This window comes from Grampus griseus (assembly GCF_964374135.1).
Source record: "Grampus griseus genome assembly, chromosome: 14".
Lineage (NCBI taxonomy): Eukaryota > Metazoa > Chordata > Mammalia > Artiodactyla > Delphinidae > Grampus > Grampus griseus.
The window spans coordinates 56,062,866-56,078,241 of record NC_139008.1 but is presented as its reverse complement, the minus strand read 5'-3'; the positions used below and the strand labels follow the sequence as shown (position 1 = coordinate 56,078,241).

Genomic DNA, 15,376 nt, shown 5'->3' with positions numbered 1-15,376 from the left:
ATCAGTAAATGTCAGCTCCTGTTGCCCTTATCTAATCTCGCTGGTGTGGTTGTGCACACAGTAGGTGTTGAGCAGCTATCAGTAAATGTCAGCTGCTGTGGTTTGTGTCTAGTTGCATCACATTTTATGGCTCCAGAAGCATCCAGCTCCTTGAGAGCAGTGAGGTGTGAACACAGTTGTCCTTTCCCCAAGCAGTCTGTGAACTTGGTTATTGGTGAATTGTGCTCTAAGTACTGGCTTTTGGGTTTTCAATTACGAAACACCAGTGGGTCACTTCAGCCTGATACAATCCACCTCTTCCGTGGCCAGCAGGCCGCTGGTTTTGAGGTCATGGTCAGCGCTGGACTTGCTCCCGCCATGGGAGGGCCGCCAGTGGAGCAGCAGCATCTTCTTGAAGTACTTCATGGTGTTGTTCTTGACGGCCACGAAGCAAACGGTGTTGATCATGCTGTTGCTCATGGCGATGCACTCGACGACATAAAAGGCTGTGAGGTAGTGCTTCTCCTTCACGAATACAGTGGGGAAGAAGTCGCGCACGATGGTGAAGCCGTAGAAAGGCGCCCAGCACAGCACGTAGGCCGTGAGGATGCACATGAGCACCAGCACCGTCTTCCGGCGGCACCGCAGCCGCTTCCGGATCTGTTCCGTCTGGAAACCAGGGACTGCCTTGAACCAGAGCTCCCGGGAGATCCTGGCGTAGCACAGGGTCATGGTGACCACCGGGCCCAGGAACTCGATGCCGAAGATGAAGAGGAAGTAGGATTTATAGTAGAGCTGCTGGTCCACTGGCCAGATCTGGCCGCAGAAGATCTTTTCCTGGCGTTTGACAATAAAGAGGACGGTTTCTGTTGTGAAGTAGGCTGATGGGATGGCGATGAGAATGGATACGATCCAGACCAAAGCGATCAGGAAGGAGGCTGTTTGATAATTCATCCGTGGTTTCAAGGGGTGAACGATAGCGAGATATCTGGTGGGGGAGGGAAGCTATCAGTAATAATGATGTGTGCTTGTAATCATTATTGGTTTTTAACTAACCCAAACACCCACAGTAGCAGACAAAATGGCACAATGACTCCCCACGTACCTAATTTTCCAGCATCAACGTGCTTCATCTTATTTTAGCAACATCATTTGGCATTTGGAGGAGAGGAGTGATTTAGTGTAAACAGCACAGGATTTGGGTCAAACAGACAGAATAAATCTTGGCTGGAGTGAATCACTCAGTCTCTCTCAGATTCATTTCCTCAGGTGCAACATGAAATAAAATGACACCTACCTTGCAGGGCTGCTGTGAATATTAAATATTATAATGTTTGTGAAATGCTTGGCATGTACTAGGTGTGGCATGTACATGTGGCCTATCATGATTATAAGCCCTATTGATACCACCTTGGCTTTCCAGCTTGCCATTCTGCCTAAGAACATAATTCTTTCAAAACCCTTCAATCCAAATATCTTCTAGTGTAGAGGTGAAAGAAGAGCTGTGGACTAGGAATTTTTCTCTCCTCCCCTCAGGTGTCATCCTGCATTACAGAGCAGGAGTGGACTAAGGGTAGAATCTGAGGAATCTAGTGAGGTGTAAATGACTTGCCCAAGCTCACTTGGTGCAGGGAACAGAATCCAGGCTCCTGATACAAAACTTTTACACCCAACTCCCTGGGCTGTCTCAAGCTCAGATGAGAAGGTGTGTAAAGTTGCCTTGACACCATAAAGCAGCACACAGCATAAAACTTTTATCCTGCTCTTTCCAGTGAGCAACGCTGCCTGGGAAAGAGGTTGGAGCCCTTTGTGGGAAATGAGCTCATTTGTGTAGGTTGAATACCTTCTTTCCAGAAAAACCTAACAACACCTATTTAGGTAATTTAGTGCCCTGGAATCATTCCTGTGCATTTTATGGAGTGAGAGGGAGAAGTGGTGGAGGAAGGTGGAGGAAGAGGTGGTGGAGGAAGGTGGAGGAAGAAAAGAGGCATGAAGGGTAGGGAAGAAACAATACAACCTTGGAAATGAATATGTACCCCTTACCTGGAGCTTGAGTCAGGTTATGACCAAGAGCAGGAAGCCACCCATAGAGATTCTATCCAATTTACCCTTCTATTGTAACAAGACCCTTTGGTCACCTTTCCAAGTTTCTGACTTGACCAAGAAGGCCTTCTGCCATGTTATTTCTGTCTGTCCCTGACAATATGTCTGTCATAAGATTGTTTTATTGGCTCTTGCCTTCCCCTTGCCCACTGGCAGCTCTGACTCTATAGACTTCAATTAGGAGATCTCATAGCAGCCTGGCTCTCCCCAGCTTGCAGCTTTCTGAAGACATGAGATAAAGTTGCATCCCATCCCAACCAGTGGCTACACCCTAGCTGTATATATTAATAAGCAGTGCTTACTGGAGTTCTTCACCCATCCATGGGACCCAGCTTTTCCAAGTTAACCTGCGTGACTTGCCTGGGTAGTGCAAGGCTCACAGGGCTGGAGATTGGGACAAATGGGCTAGCCAATCTTTCACTGGGGCAGGGACATCTCACAATCACTGTCTCTCTGTGATACTGAGTGTATCAGCTTCCTGTTGCTGCTGTAACAAATTACCACAAACTCAGTGGCTTAAACAACACAAATTAATTATCTTACAGTTTTGGAGGTCAGAAGTCTGACATGTGTCTCACTGGGCTAAAATCAAGTTGTTGGTAGGACTGTGTTCCTTTCTGGAGGCTCTGAGGGGAAAATCTCATTTGTTTCTTGTCTAGGGCTGCCTGCATTCCTTGGTTTAGGGCCCCCTTTCATGTTCAAAGCCACCAGTAACCAGTCAAGCCCTTCCCACAACACATCACTGACACTGACTTTTCTGCCTCCTTCTTGCACATCTAAGGACCACTGGGCCCACCTGGATAATCCAGTCTCATGTCCTTATTTTATGATCAGCTAATTAGCAACCTTAATTCCATCTGCTATCTTAATTCCCCTTAGGCATAACGTATTCTGGGGATTAGGATGTGGATATCTTGGGGGTGTCATTATTCTGCCTATCATACTGAGTCCAAAGTCCTTAGATAATGCAGAACTAATTCAAGACTTAATAACTCTCTCAGTCTGGTTCTTGCATGAAAAGTATCTCAGTAACCAATGTCAAAGAGTACTTCCACAGCCCTGCTTAATCTGTTGTCAACTCCTAAATTCTAATTCCTTATCCTATAGGATGCTCCAAAATTCAGAGTTGTCATCAGCTAAATAATAAAGAACATTGGCCTAGGCATTATTCAGAAGCCCTGGATTTCAGCTGTGCACCTAAATTCTTGAATAAATTACTTATGCTCCTGGGACTTAGTTTCTTCATCTGTGAAAGGGAGATAAAAATAACTTTACAGACAATCTTGTAGGCTTTTTGAAAGATTCTATTTGAGAAGGTAAATGTACATAAAGCATGGTGGAAGCTATAATACTTTGTTTAAACCCATCTTTTCGCATGACTCATTCATTGGCAAGAGGGATATCTGCAAAGTCTTTGTTGCCATCTATCTGCTTGGATGTGTGTTTCTTGAGGTCAACACTCTTTTTCTGGGTTCTCTATGACTTCAAATATCATCCCTTCTAGGCCCTCTGCACATGAACCTTGCTCTTCTGCTGCTACCTGTGTCAGGGTTTGCAGGTTTATCTAATTCTGCGTAAGCTGTGGTCCCCATGCCTACAGATACAAGCCCATTATTTAATTAGTGTCATCTCAGCAAAAGTGAGAGTTTGGACATCATTCATCTTTCTTATCATTTTGCCTTATTTTTCAGTTGGTTTGAAACTGAGTGAGAAAGAGGGGTGCTATTTATTTATTAGGGTCCTGGATTGTAAGGGCTGAAATTCCATATGCTGCTTTGACATCTACAGGGCCCCAAAAGCCTAGCTGTGAGTTCCTCTGTTTTCACCAGATATATCCCTCCACCCAGTGAGAAACGCTCTTGTCCTGCTAGTTCCTCTATCAGTGGGAATAGCTACACCCCCAATCCTCAACCTAATGGGTTTCACCTCCCTGCCAGTTGGCAAAATCATCCAAACAAGTCAATCACATCCTCCCATGGGAGCCAAGGGTCACCTCAGCCTCTTGTCACTATAGACCCTGCTGCTCACATCCCCTGCTGGTTCATTCTATTCCCAAGCACAGCTCCCACGTGACCCTGCCTGGTGTGCAGTGTCCTCCTCCCCTGGGCTGGCAGTATATGAGACCAGCCAAGTGCTTTCACCCTCATTGTTCTAGTTTGAGGTGTTGTGGGTTCAGTTATCTACTACTATTGGTGCTGGAGAGTCCTGCATTCATCAACGGGGTGAATAGGAGGTGGTCAGAATAGCACACTTGAATTGCAATGCCTTCCTCATGAAGCGTTCCCAGACTGCATCACTAACATAATCATCTGTCTTCCTCTGAGTTACTCTTCACTTATCACTAGATTATTCTAGTTTTTGTGTGGAAGAAAAGCTCCCTGAGGTCAAAGACTGTGTCTTCTACTACTTTATGTTTCCATACGTATAGGTTGGGCACAAAGTAGAACCCAGCAACCTGTAGATCTACCAGGTTGTAGCAGATGCTGTTGGTGCCCCTCTATTATCCCTTTGCTTTTATCACTTCACTGTATGCCTGTCCACTGCCACCTGCTAAAACCTGCATTTCTTTGTTGGAAGGCCTTCTCTGGCTTCCAGATTCCTCTTGGTAACTTGCACAGAATTTCCAGAGTGGCCCTCACAAATGACTTATGAGGGTTGGTGTATAAATATCCTAGTTCCCTCCCACCCTCTCACTCCTGGGAGAACTCTGAGGTGTGATCTACACCAGCTCCAAGAGTTCTGTGGCAGGAATAAGCATCAGCTGTGCACAGTGGAAACTTGTTCAATAACACAGCTTGTATTGACTGCCTTCCCTTGACTGCCTCATTTCCTATCTCCCTATAGGTGCTTACTGAGGGCTACCCGCACATGAATCCTTGTCTCAGGGTCTATTTTAGGGGTAAACCACACTAAGGCACAGGTTTGAGGCTCTGCACTAAGCACTATGGAAACATGAAGATAGGAGTGGTTATTATGCTTAAAACACAATGTCCTTTGGAAAAGACCGTCTGTGTCCCCAGACACAGCATGAGATTAAAAGACAGATTGGCATCAGATTACAAAGACTCTGGGGTGCTAGACTCAGGATTTGGCATGTATTCTATAGGCATCGAAACTTTTGGAGGTTTTGTAAGGAATGAGATATATTAGAAAGACTCTTCAGTGGTGATATTCTGATGCTTAATATGGATGAGTATAGATTCCAAGGGACAATCAGGGGCTCCTGAAGGGGTGAAGAGACAAGTTAGAGGAGCATTATGATGGTCCAGCCATGACTTGCCAAGAGATGAAGCTGGAGGGACTATTGCCAGGACCTGGGGTAGGGCTGCACCTGGTGTAGGGGTGTGTGGGTGGCAGTAGAACAGGGAGAAAGGAAAAGAATGATGGTAGTATCTCCTGCTTGGGTGACTGGGAGATGGTGGAATGGCTGACAGAGCTGGAAGCTGACTGAGGCAGAGCTGGTTTGGGGTGGAAAATGAACCACTCTGTATTGTAACAGAATGGTTGCTTCCTGAGAATCTCCCATGTTACAAAAGAAAGAAGAAACAAGAAAGAAAGAAAGAAAGAAAAGAAAGAAAGAAAGAAAGAAAGAAAGAAAGAAAAAAGAAAGGAAGGAAGGAAGAAGGAAAGAAAGAAAGAAAGATAGAAAGAAAGAAAGAAAGAAAGAGAAAGAAAGAAAAACCCCACAACTACATTAGGAAGACAAAGGTTTCAATGGAACAAAGGTGATGAGAACAGTGGTAACTCACTTGAGTAAACATCAGAATCATTCAGGGTTGGGTAAAATGCAGATGCCTAGGTCCTAGCTCAGGGGATTCCCATTCAGTAGGGGCCCAGGAATCTGACTTTGTACCATTGTACCAAACATACTTTGTATCATTTCCCCTGGGGAATTTTGTGCATTTGGTTAATAGGTAAGTTTCATAAACACTGGGTTCAGAGCTTACGAGCCTCAAAGTTGTGATAACAAAATTGTTTTTTCTTGCAGGAATTAAGTTATAAATAGGAAGATGCCTCTTATACCTGTATGTGTATTATATTATCATAAATGAAAAATAATCACCGGGTTGATTAAAAAGGACCACAGACCTAAATAGCACTGAGAATAAGGGAAAAACTGGAGTTGAAAGGAGATAAAAGGGAAAAAGATGATTAAAAACACATCATCAAAATGAGCATAACTCACAATGGTGGACCAAGAAGATGTGACACAAATTGCCCCCCTCAAGCAGAGCCACTGGTAGTCCAGTGCTGGCCTACAGCTATTTACATAAATAAAACATGTATCAGATTTGTCTGAAGCTGCTATTAGAAATTTTACTTTATAAATTTACAATAGATCAAGGACTTACAGAACATCTCATGCAAATATATGCAAATAAGCACATGGATGTATGCAAAAAAGAAAGGCAAGAATGTCCTTCCCTCTTTTTTGCAACTGAACCCTGTAATCTTATTTTAAAATCAGCTCTGCCACAAAGTCACCAAAAACAAGAGTACATACTGTATGATTCCATTTTTACGAAGTTAAAAAATAGGCAAAACTAAACTATGACGCTAGAAATCAGATCAGTGGTTGCCTGGGATGGGAGGAATGACTGGTAAGGGGCACAAGGAAACTTTCTAGGGATGGAAATGTTCTATATCTTTGGGTAGTGGTTACAGGAAAAACTTCGCACATGCTATCTTGACTTGAAGCTGCCTTGGCTAACCTAGTTAATGTGGCTTCTAAGTAGTAACCTGCCTAAAATGCTGCTTTTGCTTTTGTGTTTGGTGAGGTTCATGGTTATATGACGTGCCTGTATCTGAAGCAGATGTGGTGTATGGGGGCATGGCCCAGAGCTGGGAGGCTCAGGAGCCTCACTCTTGTCCACATTTGGGAGAACATGAGCCACAACTGGAGAAACCAAGTCTCCTTTTGCCTCGATAGATGGGCACGCATTTGAATCTGGAGTAATGCCAACGTTTAGAGCTGAAGTGAGGAAAGAGGCAACCTGGGCCACCTCCCTGTTTACCCCTACCCAGCATCCTCACCTGTCGATAGCGATGGCCAGCAGGGCATTGGTGGAGACATAGAGTGAGACGGTACGCAGGTAGTTGACAGAGGCACAGAGCACATGGCCGTGCTTCCAGGAGAGCTGGCGCACCACATAGTAGTCCATCTCGAAGGGGCAGCAGACAATGGCCACCAGGAAGTCGGAGATGGCCAGGTTAGCAATGAGCAGGTTGGTGAGGTTGCGCAGCTTCTTATAGCGGGCAAGGGCAGTGATAAAGACAAAATTGCCAATGCCACAAATCAGCATGATGCCCACAAGTGCCACCCCGATAATGATCTTGGCTGCAAAGAAGGTGTGAGTCTTGGTCATATCCTCATCCTCATCTAGAGGGAGGTCGTAATCACCATAACTGAAGTTGAAGGGGAGGGAGGAGGCATGGTCTTGGGGTATACTGAAGTTAGCTGCAAAACTAGTGTTTCCATTCTGGGCTGCCATGGTGAAGCTTGCCAGTGAGTGGTATGCAGGAGTTTCCGCGGTCTGAGTACTCTGAGCTGGGGGTCCAGACCCTCTGCTTTCATGAGGTCAGAGATCTTAGCACCCTGCCCACATCTGTGGGGAGTCAAGACGCCATCATGGATCCTGGAAGGAGACACAACCAGTTGATAAAATATAGGAGAACACCTGGTAGCATCCTCCCAGAGTTCTCCCAGGTATAGGCCAACCAGACACAGTGTCTAACCCACAGACAGAACTACCCGCGGCACAGAGGGGAGGACACATGAGTTCCGGAAATTGGGAAACCCTCTATTGGCTGTTTGGCTATCGAGAGGGACTGGGCATGGGATGGATTGGACTCCCCAGAGACACCCAAGAAGAATGTGTATCTTTGCCCTTTGTCCAGGGACCAGGACCAGTTTGACTGCCCAGTCCCCCTCCCGCCAGCAGCCCCCACAGGGGTCTTCTGTAAGTTCTTCCCAGCTGCTCAGGCAGCTGACCCAGGACTCTATGGCAGTCACAACATTGTGCCAGCTGTTGGCCAGGGACAATGAAGCCAGAGGATGGTGATACAGCAGGGTCCTTCCCCCAAAGCAGGGACTGCTCCCTCTGTCCTGGCCAGTCCACAGACTTGGAAGTCACAATTTTCACACGGACAGGCTGAGTCAACTTGGGCCAGTGATTTATGCTCTCTGAATCCCAGTTTTCCTGTAAACCAAATTCCTGTTGCCTAGCCCAGGGCCTGGCACAGAGTAGGGGCTGGATAGGAATCTGCTGAAGGAATGAATGAGGATCCTGACCAGGACTCTGCAGGTGGAGGGGCCTGTGGGTGAGAGGTAATTCTGCTGCGCTACTGGGCCGCTCTAGAAAGAAGTCCTCTGTCTGCTCCCCTTCCCTGTCTCCACTCTTTTGAGCTGTCCCTTCACCAGGCCCCCAGCTCCCCTTCCAGAATCAGCCTTGATTGGGAGGTACCACATCTTGTCACCAAAGTCTGTGTCCTCTGAAAGTGGTGGCTGCTCCAAGACCTCGCTTAACTGAAAACAGCCACCCAAGGGGCGTGGGGGAAGTGTCAGTGAGGACCCAGGAGGGCCTGAGGGCTGACCTGTCTCTTATGGCCTAAGTCCTCTACATTCTTGGTGCCTCCAGATGCCCGCGGGGGAGGAAATAAAGTCTCTGAAGTACTGAGCCCTCAGGAGATGGGGCACTATTGGGTTCGCTGTGTCTGACCGACTGGAAAAAGAACCCAGATCCAGCACCTGCGGAATGGGGTTCCCGGCCATCCAGCCATGAACCACCTTCCCCCACCTCTTAGCACACCTGGAAAGGACTCCAAGTGTGGGGGCTGTGGGATGCTGGAAGCAAGAAGTGGACCAAACTGGACAGTAGGTTTGGCCCAGCCCTCTGAGAAGAGAGGGAGAACGAAGGACAGGAACTGCTCCCGGAAGGGACAGCAGTCGCAGGGTGGCGGGGACACTCCAACCTGCGGCGCGCCTGCCTACTATATACCCGAGGGGAGGCTCAAAACCGCAGCTGGAGGCGTCCTCTTTTTGGGTCGCCTCTCCGTCTCACGCGACACCCCAACCCCCACAGACACTGCACAGCCTGAGACGGAGAAGCGGGAGTTGCGCCCTCTCGGCTTCTACGTTCGGCTGCTCTTAGGTCCCGGGACCCGCGAGGAGACAGCGGGCGCCCGGGCTAGAGCAGGTCCCCTCCCCGTTACCGCTGGATGCACTCGCTGCCCTTGACCAGCCCGCTCCAAGATCCCCGTCCTTCCTCTCCCTTATTAACCACCCGGCACGGCCGCGCGGCTCCCGGAGGCGCTGCCCCAGCAGGGGCGGAAATCGTCGGAAATTTAAGCTCGAGAAGCAAAGCCTGTGGCATCTCCGGGCGGGAAGAAAACTGGGGGTGGAGGGAGGAGACGGTGAACGGGAATTTTCCCAGAGAAAATTCCTCCCCTTTCCTGCTCACCTTCCCGAGGGTGTCCCCCGTCCACGCCCTCCCCTGCAGTTTGGCGCCCGCCCACCCACTGGCTCCCTCGGTCTGCGGCCTCACTGCCCAGTCCCAGCCTACGGTCCCCGGCCTGGTCATCTGAGGGCATCCACACCTCTAGTGCGAGCCAGCCAGGGCGCATCCCTAGGGCGGCAGCAGGCAAAGCGTCCCGAAGACCCCAGAGAAAGAAGTGGGCATCGGACCCCTCAGCCCGGGCGACGCCCCCCACCCGGCCACTGGAACCCCGGGACTGCGCGGAGCTCTGCACCTACGGGCTTCCGCGCTTCCCTGTCCACCTGGCGGTCTCGGGGACCCGCACTTGCACTGCGCAGGAGGTGTTCCTCTTTCTTCCTGGCTCAGCGCGCTTCCCAGGCGAGTCGCGGTCTCCGGGTTTCCGCTAGAGTTGGCGCTCCGCCCGCGAAGCTCTTCCCGGCTTCTGGGGCGCGGCCGAGTGCTCCCGCCCCGCGCTCGGCTCCGCCCCGGGGTCCCCGCCTGTCTCTGCGCGGAGGCGAAGGGTGGGCACTCGGCTCCTGCAACTGGTGCTCCCCGGGCGCCGGACGCATGGAGCTCTAGCCTCCTTGGCGCGGGTGGGTCCCTCTAGAGAGTTTCTGAGCCCTCCGTACCCCCGTGTGAATGGAACGTAGTAGCCTTTTATTTTTTTTAAACATCTTTATTGGAGTATAATTGCTTTATAATGGTGTGTTAGTTTCTGCTTTATAACAAAGTGAATCAGCTATACATATACATACATGCCCATATCCCCTCCCTCTTGCGTCTCCCTCCCACCCTCCCTACCCCACCCTGTAGGTGGTCACAAAGCACCGAGCTGACCTCCCCGTGCTATGCAGCTGCTTCCCACTAGCTAGCTAATTTACATTTGGCCTTTTAGATAATGCGATTCCGAAGAACCCGGGAGGCCCTCTGCACCCCTAGGTGGCGCCCCAAGGGGGTCGCCAGTGAAGGAGCCGAGGATCCGAGGATCCTGTCTTCCAGGGAGTCCAGTGACAGCGTCCGCTCCTGCTACACAGTGACTCCTTCTGGAGGAGCCCAGGATGCATTCCATCGTTCAGGGAGCTGGTGCTGGGGATACTCCGGCGAGTGCAGAACGGGACTTTAGGATTGTGGGGGAGGAGACCCCCGGGAGGAAGCTGGGGACCGGGGGCAGCTTACCCTGCTCAAAGCTCCGATCCCGAAGTCCTCACTAAAACCTGAGATGTCCACAACTGCCAAAGTCCTTGGTCATTCAAAGACCATCCCAGCTGGGCCTCCTCCTGTCTTTAGGGGGACGCCCGAGCCCTCCACTTTGTTTACAACAGGCTCTGATTTTAGGCAATTTCTATTGCCTCTCTGGTCCTTGGTTTCCTTACACATTGAGCAAGGGGATTAAACTCTCAGGACCTGCGAATTCTGATGACTGGTAGCTGCAAAGCACAGAGGGAAGCTCTGGCTTTACAGAATTGGAACTGGAAACTGGCAGGAGACTGAAGGTCTAAAGGGATTCCCTGCTGTTAAATCTCAGCCAATGATTATTGACAGCTTGGAATATGGACTCTGCTTTGTCAGCTCTTCCCATCTTTCCAGAGAGTCTGGGATTTCAGAACTTTATAAATAAAGTTGGGTTAGTTAAAACAAAACAAAAACCCTGTGTTGGCCAAAGAGAACTTATCTCAGAATGAATATAGTCCACTGGGATGCCAACTTAAAATACCTGAATAGATGATTAAGAAACCCTTTGGGTGGTGACATTATGTGATTCTTCTGCCTTTCACCTTATGTAGAACTAACCCCCCCCTCCTTCTCCTCTTTAAGTTATTTTTTTCCAGATGTATTGGATATAAGTAACATATAACATTGTGTAAGTTTAAGATATACAACGTGAAGATTTGATACATGTATACATTGTGAAATGATTACCACAATAAGGTTAGTTAACACATCCATCACCTCACATAATTTTTTTCTTTTGATGGTGAGACCATTTAAGATTTACTCTCTCATCAACTTTCAAGTATATAATACAGTATTGTTAACTGTAATCATCATGCTGTACATTAGATATCCAGAACTTATTCATCTTTTAAGTGCAAGTTTCAACCAACATCTCCCCATTACCTCTCCAGCCCCTGGCAACCACCATTCTACAATATTCCATTATATGTATATCTCATCTGTTCATCCATCCATGGACACTTAGGTTGTTTCCATGTTTAGGCTATTGTGAATAATGCTGCCATGAACACAGGGGTGCAGTTATCTCTTCAAGATAGTGGTTTTGTTTCCTTCTGATATATACCCAGAAGTGGGATTGCTGGATCATATGGAGTTCTACTTTTAATTTTTTGAGGAACTTTCACACCTTTTTCCATAGTGGCTGCACCAATTTACATTCCAACTGACAGTGTACAGGGTTCTCTACAACCTTGCCAACACTTGTTATCCTTTGTCTTTTTGATAATAGCCATTCTAACAGGTGTGAGGTAATAACTCATTGTGATTTTGATTTTCATTTCCCTGATGATTAGTGATATTGAGCATCTTTTCATGTACTTGTTAGCCATTTGTATGTTTTCTTTGAAAAAATGCCCTCTGTCCATTTTAAAATCAGATTATTATTATTATTGCTATTGAGTTGTATGAATTCCTTATACATTTTGGATATTAACCCCTTATCTATTAGCTGGTTTGCAAATATTCTCTCCTATCCCATAGGCTGCCTCTTCATTCTGTTGACTGTTTCTATTGCTGTGCAGAAGCTTTTTAATTTGAGGTAGTCCTGCTTGTTTATTTTTGTTTTTATTGAGTGTGCTTTTAGTGTAATACCTAAAAAATGGTCACAGAGACCAATGTCATGGTGTTTTCCTCTAGGAGTTTGAATTTCAGGCCTTACATTTAAGTCTTTAATCCATTTCAAGTTAATTTTTGTGAGTGATATATATATATATATATATATATATATATATAGAGAGAGAGAGAGAGAGAGAGAGAGAGAGAGAGAGAGAGAGAGAGAGCGCCAATTTCATTCTTTTGCATGTAAATATCCAGTTTTTCCAATACCATTTATTGAAATGACTATCTTTTCCCCACTGGGTATTCTTGGCTCTATTGTCAAATATTAGTTAAGTGTATTTGTATGGGTTTATTTATGGGCTCTGCATTCTATTCCATTAGACTGTGTGTCTGTTTTTATGCTAGCACCATACTGTTTTGATTATTATAGCTTTGTAGTTTAGTTTGAAACCAGAATGTGTGATGACTCCAGCTTTGTTCTTCTTTTTCAGGATTTCTTTGGCTATTCCAGGTCTTTTGTGGTTCCATATGAATTTTAGGAATTTTTTTTTTAAAGTTCTTCTTTAGGGCTTCCCTGGTGGTGCAGTGGTTGAGAGTCCGCCTGCCGATGCAGGGGACATGGGCTTGTGCCCTGGTCTGGGAAGATCCCACATGCTGTGGAGCGGCTGGGCCTGTGAGCCATGGCCACTGGACCTGCGCGTCCAGAGCCTGTGCTCCGCAATGGGAGAGGACACAACAGTGAGAGGCCTGCGTACCGAAAAAAAAAAAAAAGTTCTTCTTTAAATTTGTGGTAAAATTCACCAGTGAAAGCATCCTGTCCTGGGGTTTTCTTTGGTGAGAGTCTTTTGATTATGGTTTCAATCTTCTTAGTCATCATTGATCTGTTCTATTGTTCTATTGTTGTCTATTTCTTAATGATTCAGTCTTGGTAGGTTGTATGTATGTTTCTATGAATTTATCTGTTCCTTCTAGGTTATCCAATTTGTTGTCATAGTAACCTTAGGATTCTTTGTATTTCTGTGGTACCAGTTGTAATATCTCTTCTGTCATCTACACTTTTGTTTTTTGAGTCCTCTCTTATTTTCCTTGGTTAGTCTAGTTAAAGTTTTGTCAATTTTCTTTATCTTTTCAAAAAACCAACTCAGTTTTATTGATTTTTTTTTCTGTATTTCTAATCTTTATTTTATTTATTTCTCCTCTAATCTTTTTTTATTTTCTTCCTTCTGCTAATGTTGGGTTTCTTCGTTTTTCTTTTTCTAATTCCTCGAGGTGTAAATTTAGGTTGTTTATTTGAGATCTTTCTCTTTTCTTAATGTACAAATTTATTGCTATAAACTTCCATCTTAGGACTGCTTCTGATACATCCCATAAGTTTTGGTATGCAGTGTTTTCATTTTTGTTTGTCTCAAAGTATTTTCTGATTTTCTTTTTGATTACTTCTTTGACTCATTGGTTATTCAGGAGTGTGTTGTTTAGTTTCCACATAATTGTGAAATTTGCAGTTTTTTCCTGTTACTGATTTCTGGTTTCATATCATTGCAGTTGGAATAGACACTAAATATGGTTTCAATCTCCTTAAATTTGTTAAAGCTTGCTTTGTGACCCAATATAGAATGTCCTGGAGAATATTTTGTGTGCACTTGAGAAAAATGTGTATTTTGTTGTTGTTGTATGGAATGTTCTGTATGTGTCTCTTACATCCATTAGGTCTATAGTGTTATTCAGGTGTGTTATTTATTAATTTTCTGTCTGGATGATCTGTTCAATGTGAAAAGTGGGGCATTGATGTTCCCTACTATTTTTATATTGCTATCTATTTCTCTCCTCAGTTCTGTAAATATTTGTTTAAAATACTTAGGTGTTCTAATGTTGGGTGCATATGGATTTACAATTGTTGTATATTCTTGATGAATTGACTGACCCCTTTACCACTATCTAGTATATTTCTTCTTCTATTGTGACCAATTTTGACTGAAAGTCCATTTTATCTTTTACTCAATTTGCATGGAATATCTTTTTCCATCATTCACGTTCAAGCTATGTGTGTCCTTAAAGCTAAAGTGAGTGTCTTGTAGATAGCATGTTGTTGGATCTTATTTTTTTATCCATTCAACCACCTTGTGTCTTTCAATTAGAGAATTTAGTCCTTTTATATTTAAAGTAATTATTGATAGGTAAGGACTTACTATTGCCATTTTGTTAATTGTTTTCTACTTATTTTTTAGTTCCTTAGTTGCTTTTTTCCTTTCTTACTTGTCTTCTGTTGTGATTCTTTTTTTTTTGGTAATAATATGTTTTATCTTTTTCTTTATCTTTTGGGTAACCACTATAGGTTTTTTCTTTGTGGTTACTATGAGGCTTACATAAAACACCTTCTAGATGTAATATTTTTTTAAAAAGCTGATAAAGCTGATAACAGCTTACCTTAAACTGCATACAAAAAGTCTACAATTTTACTTCTCCCCCCATATTTTTTACTACTGATGTCATAGTTTACACCTTTTAATATTGAGCATTCATTAACATGTTATTGTAGCTATGGTTACTTTTACTATTGTTTTTTAATTTTTATACTTGAGATAAAAGTGATTTACTTACCACGATTACAGTATTAGGGTATTCTGAACTTGATTTTATATTTACCTTTACCAGTGAGTTTTATATGTTTTCATATTGCTAGTTAGCATCCTTTTGTTTCAACTCGAAGAAATTCCTTTAGAATTTCTTGTAAGACAGGTCTAGTGGCAATGAACTTGTACACATTAACCAGTTAAAAAAAAAAGAAATCATATAAAATCTACTCTCAGTCCTCAATAGAATTAAACTAGAAATCACTAACAGAAAGATAGCTGGAAAACCTCAAAATATTTGGAAATAAAACAACACACTTCTAGAGGAAACTTGCACAAGCCTCTTAGATAGCCTCATCCAGCAGAGGGCAGGCAGCAGAAGCAAGAAGAAATACAATCCTGCAGCCTGTGGAACAAAAACCACATTCACAGAAAGATAGACAAGATGCAAAGGCA

The 15,376-nt window shown here is 45.0% G+C and overlaps 1 protein-coding gene across 1 annotated transcript; it reads right to left on the bottom strand.

Moving 5' to 3' along the window:
• Positions 1–270: 270 nt before the first annotated feature.
• PROKR2 (prokineticin receptor 2) lies at positions 271–7,589 on the bottom strand (the record flags this gene model as incomplete). The annotated part of the gene is made up of 2 exons (XM_082670835.1): positions 7,117–7,589; positions 271–967 (listed from the first exon to the last, which is right to left on the bottom strand). Exons 1-2 carry the CDS (start codon positions 7,572–7,574, stop codon positions 271–273), a joined length of 1,155 nt encoding a protein of 384 aa, XP_082526961.1. The 5' UTR covers positions 7,575–7,589.
• Between the last annotated feature and the right edge of the window lie 7,787 nt (positions 7,590–15,376).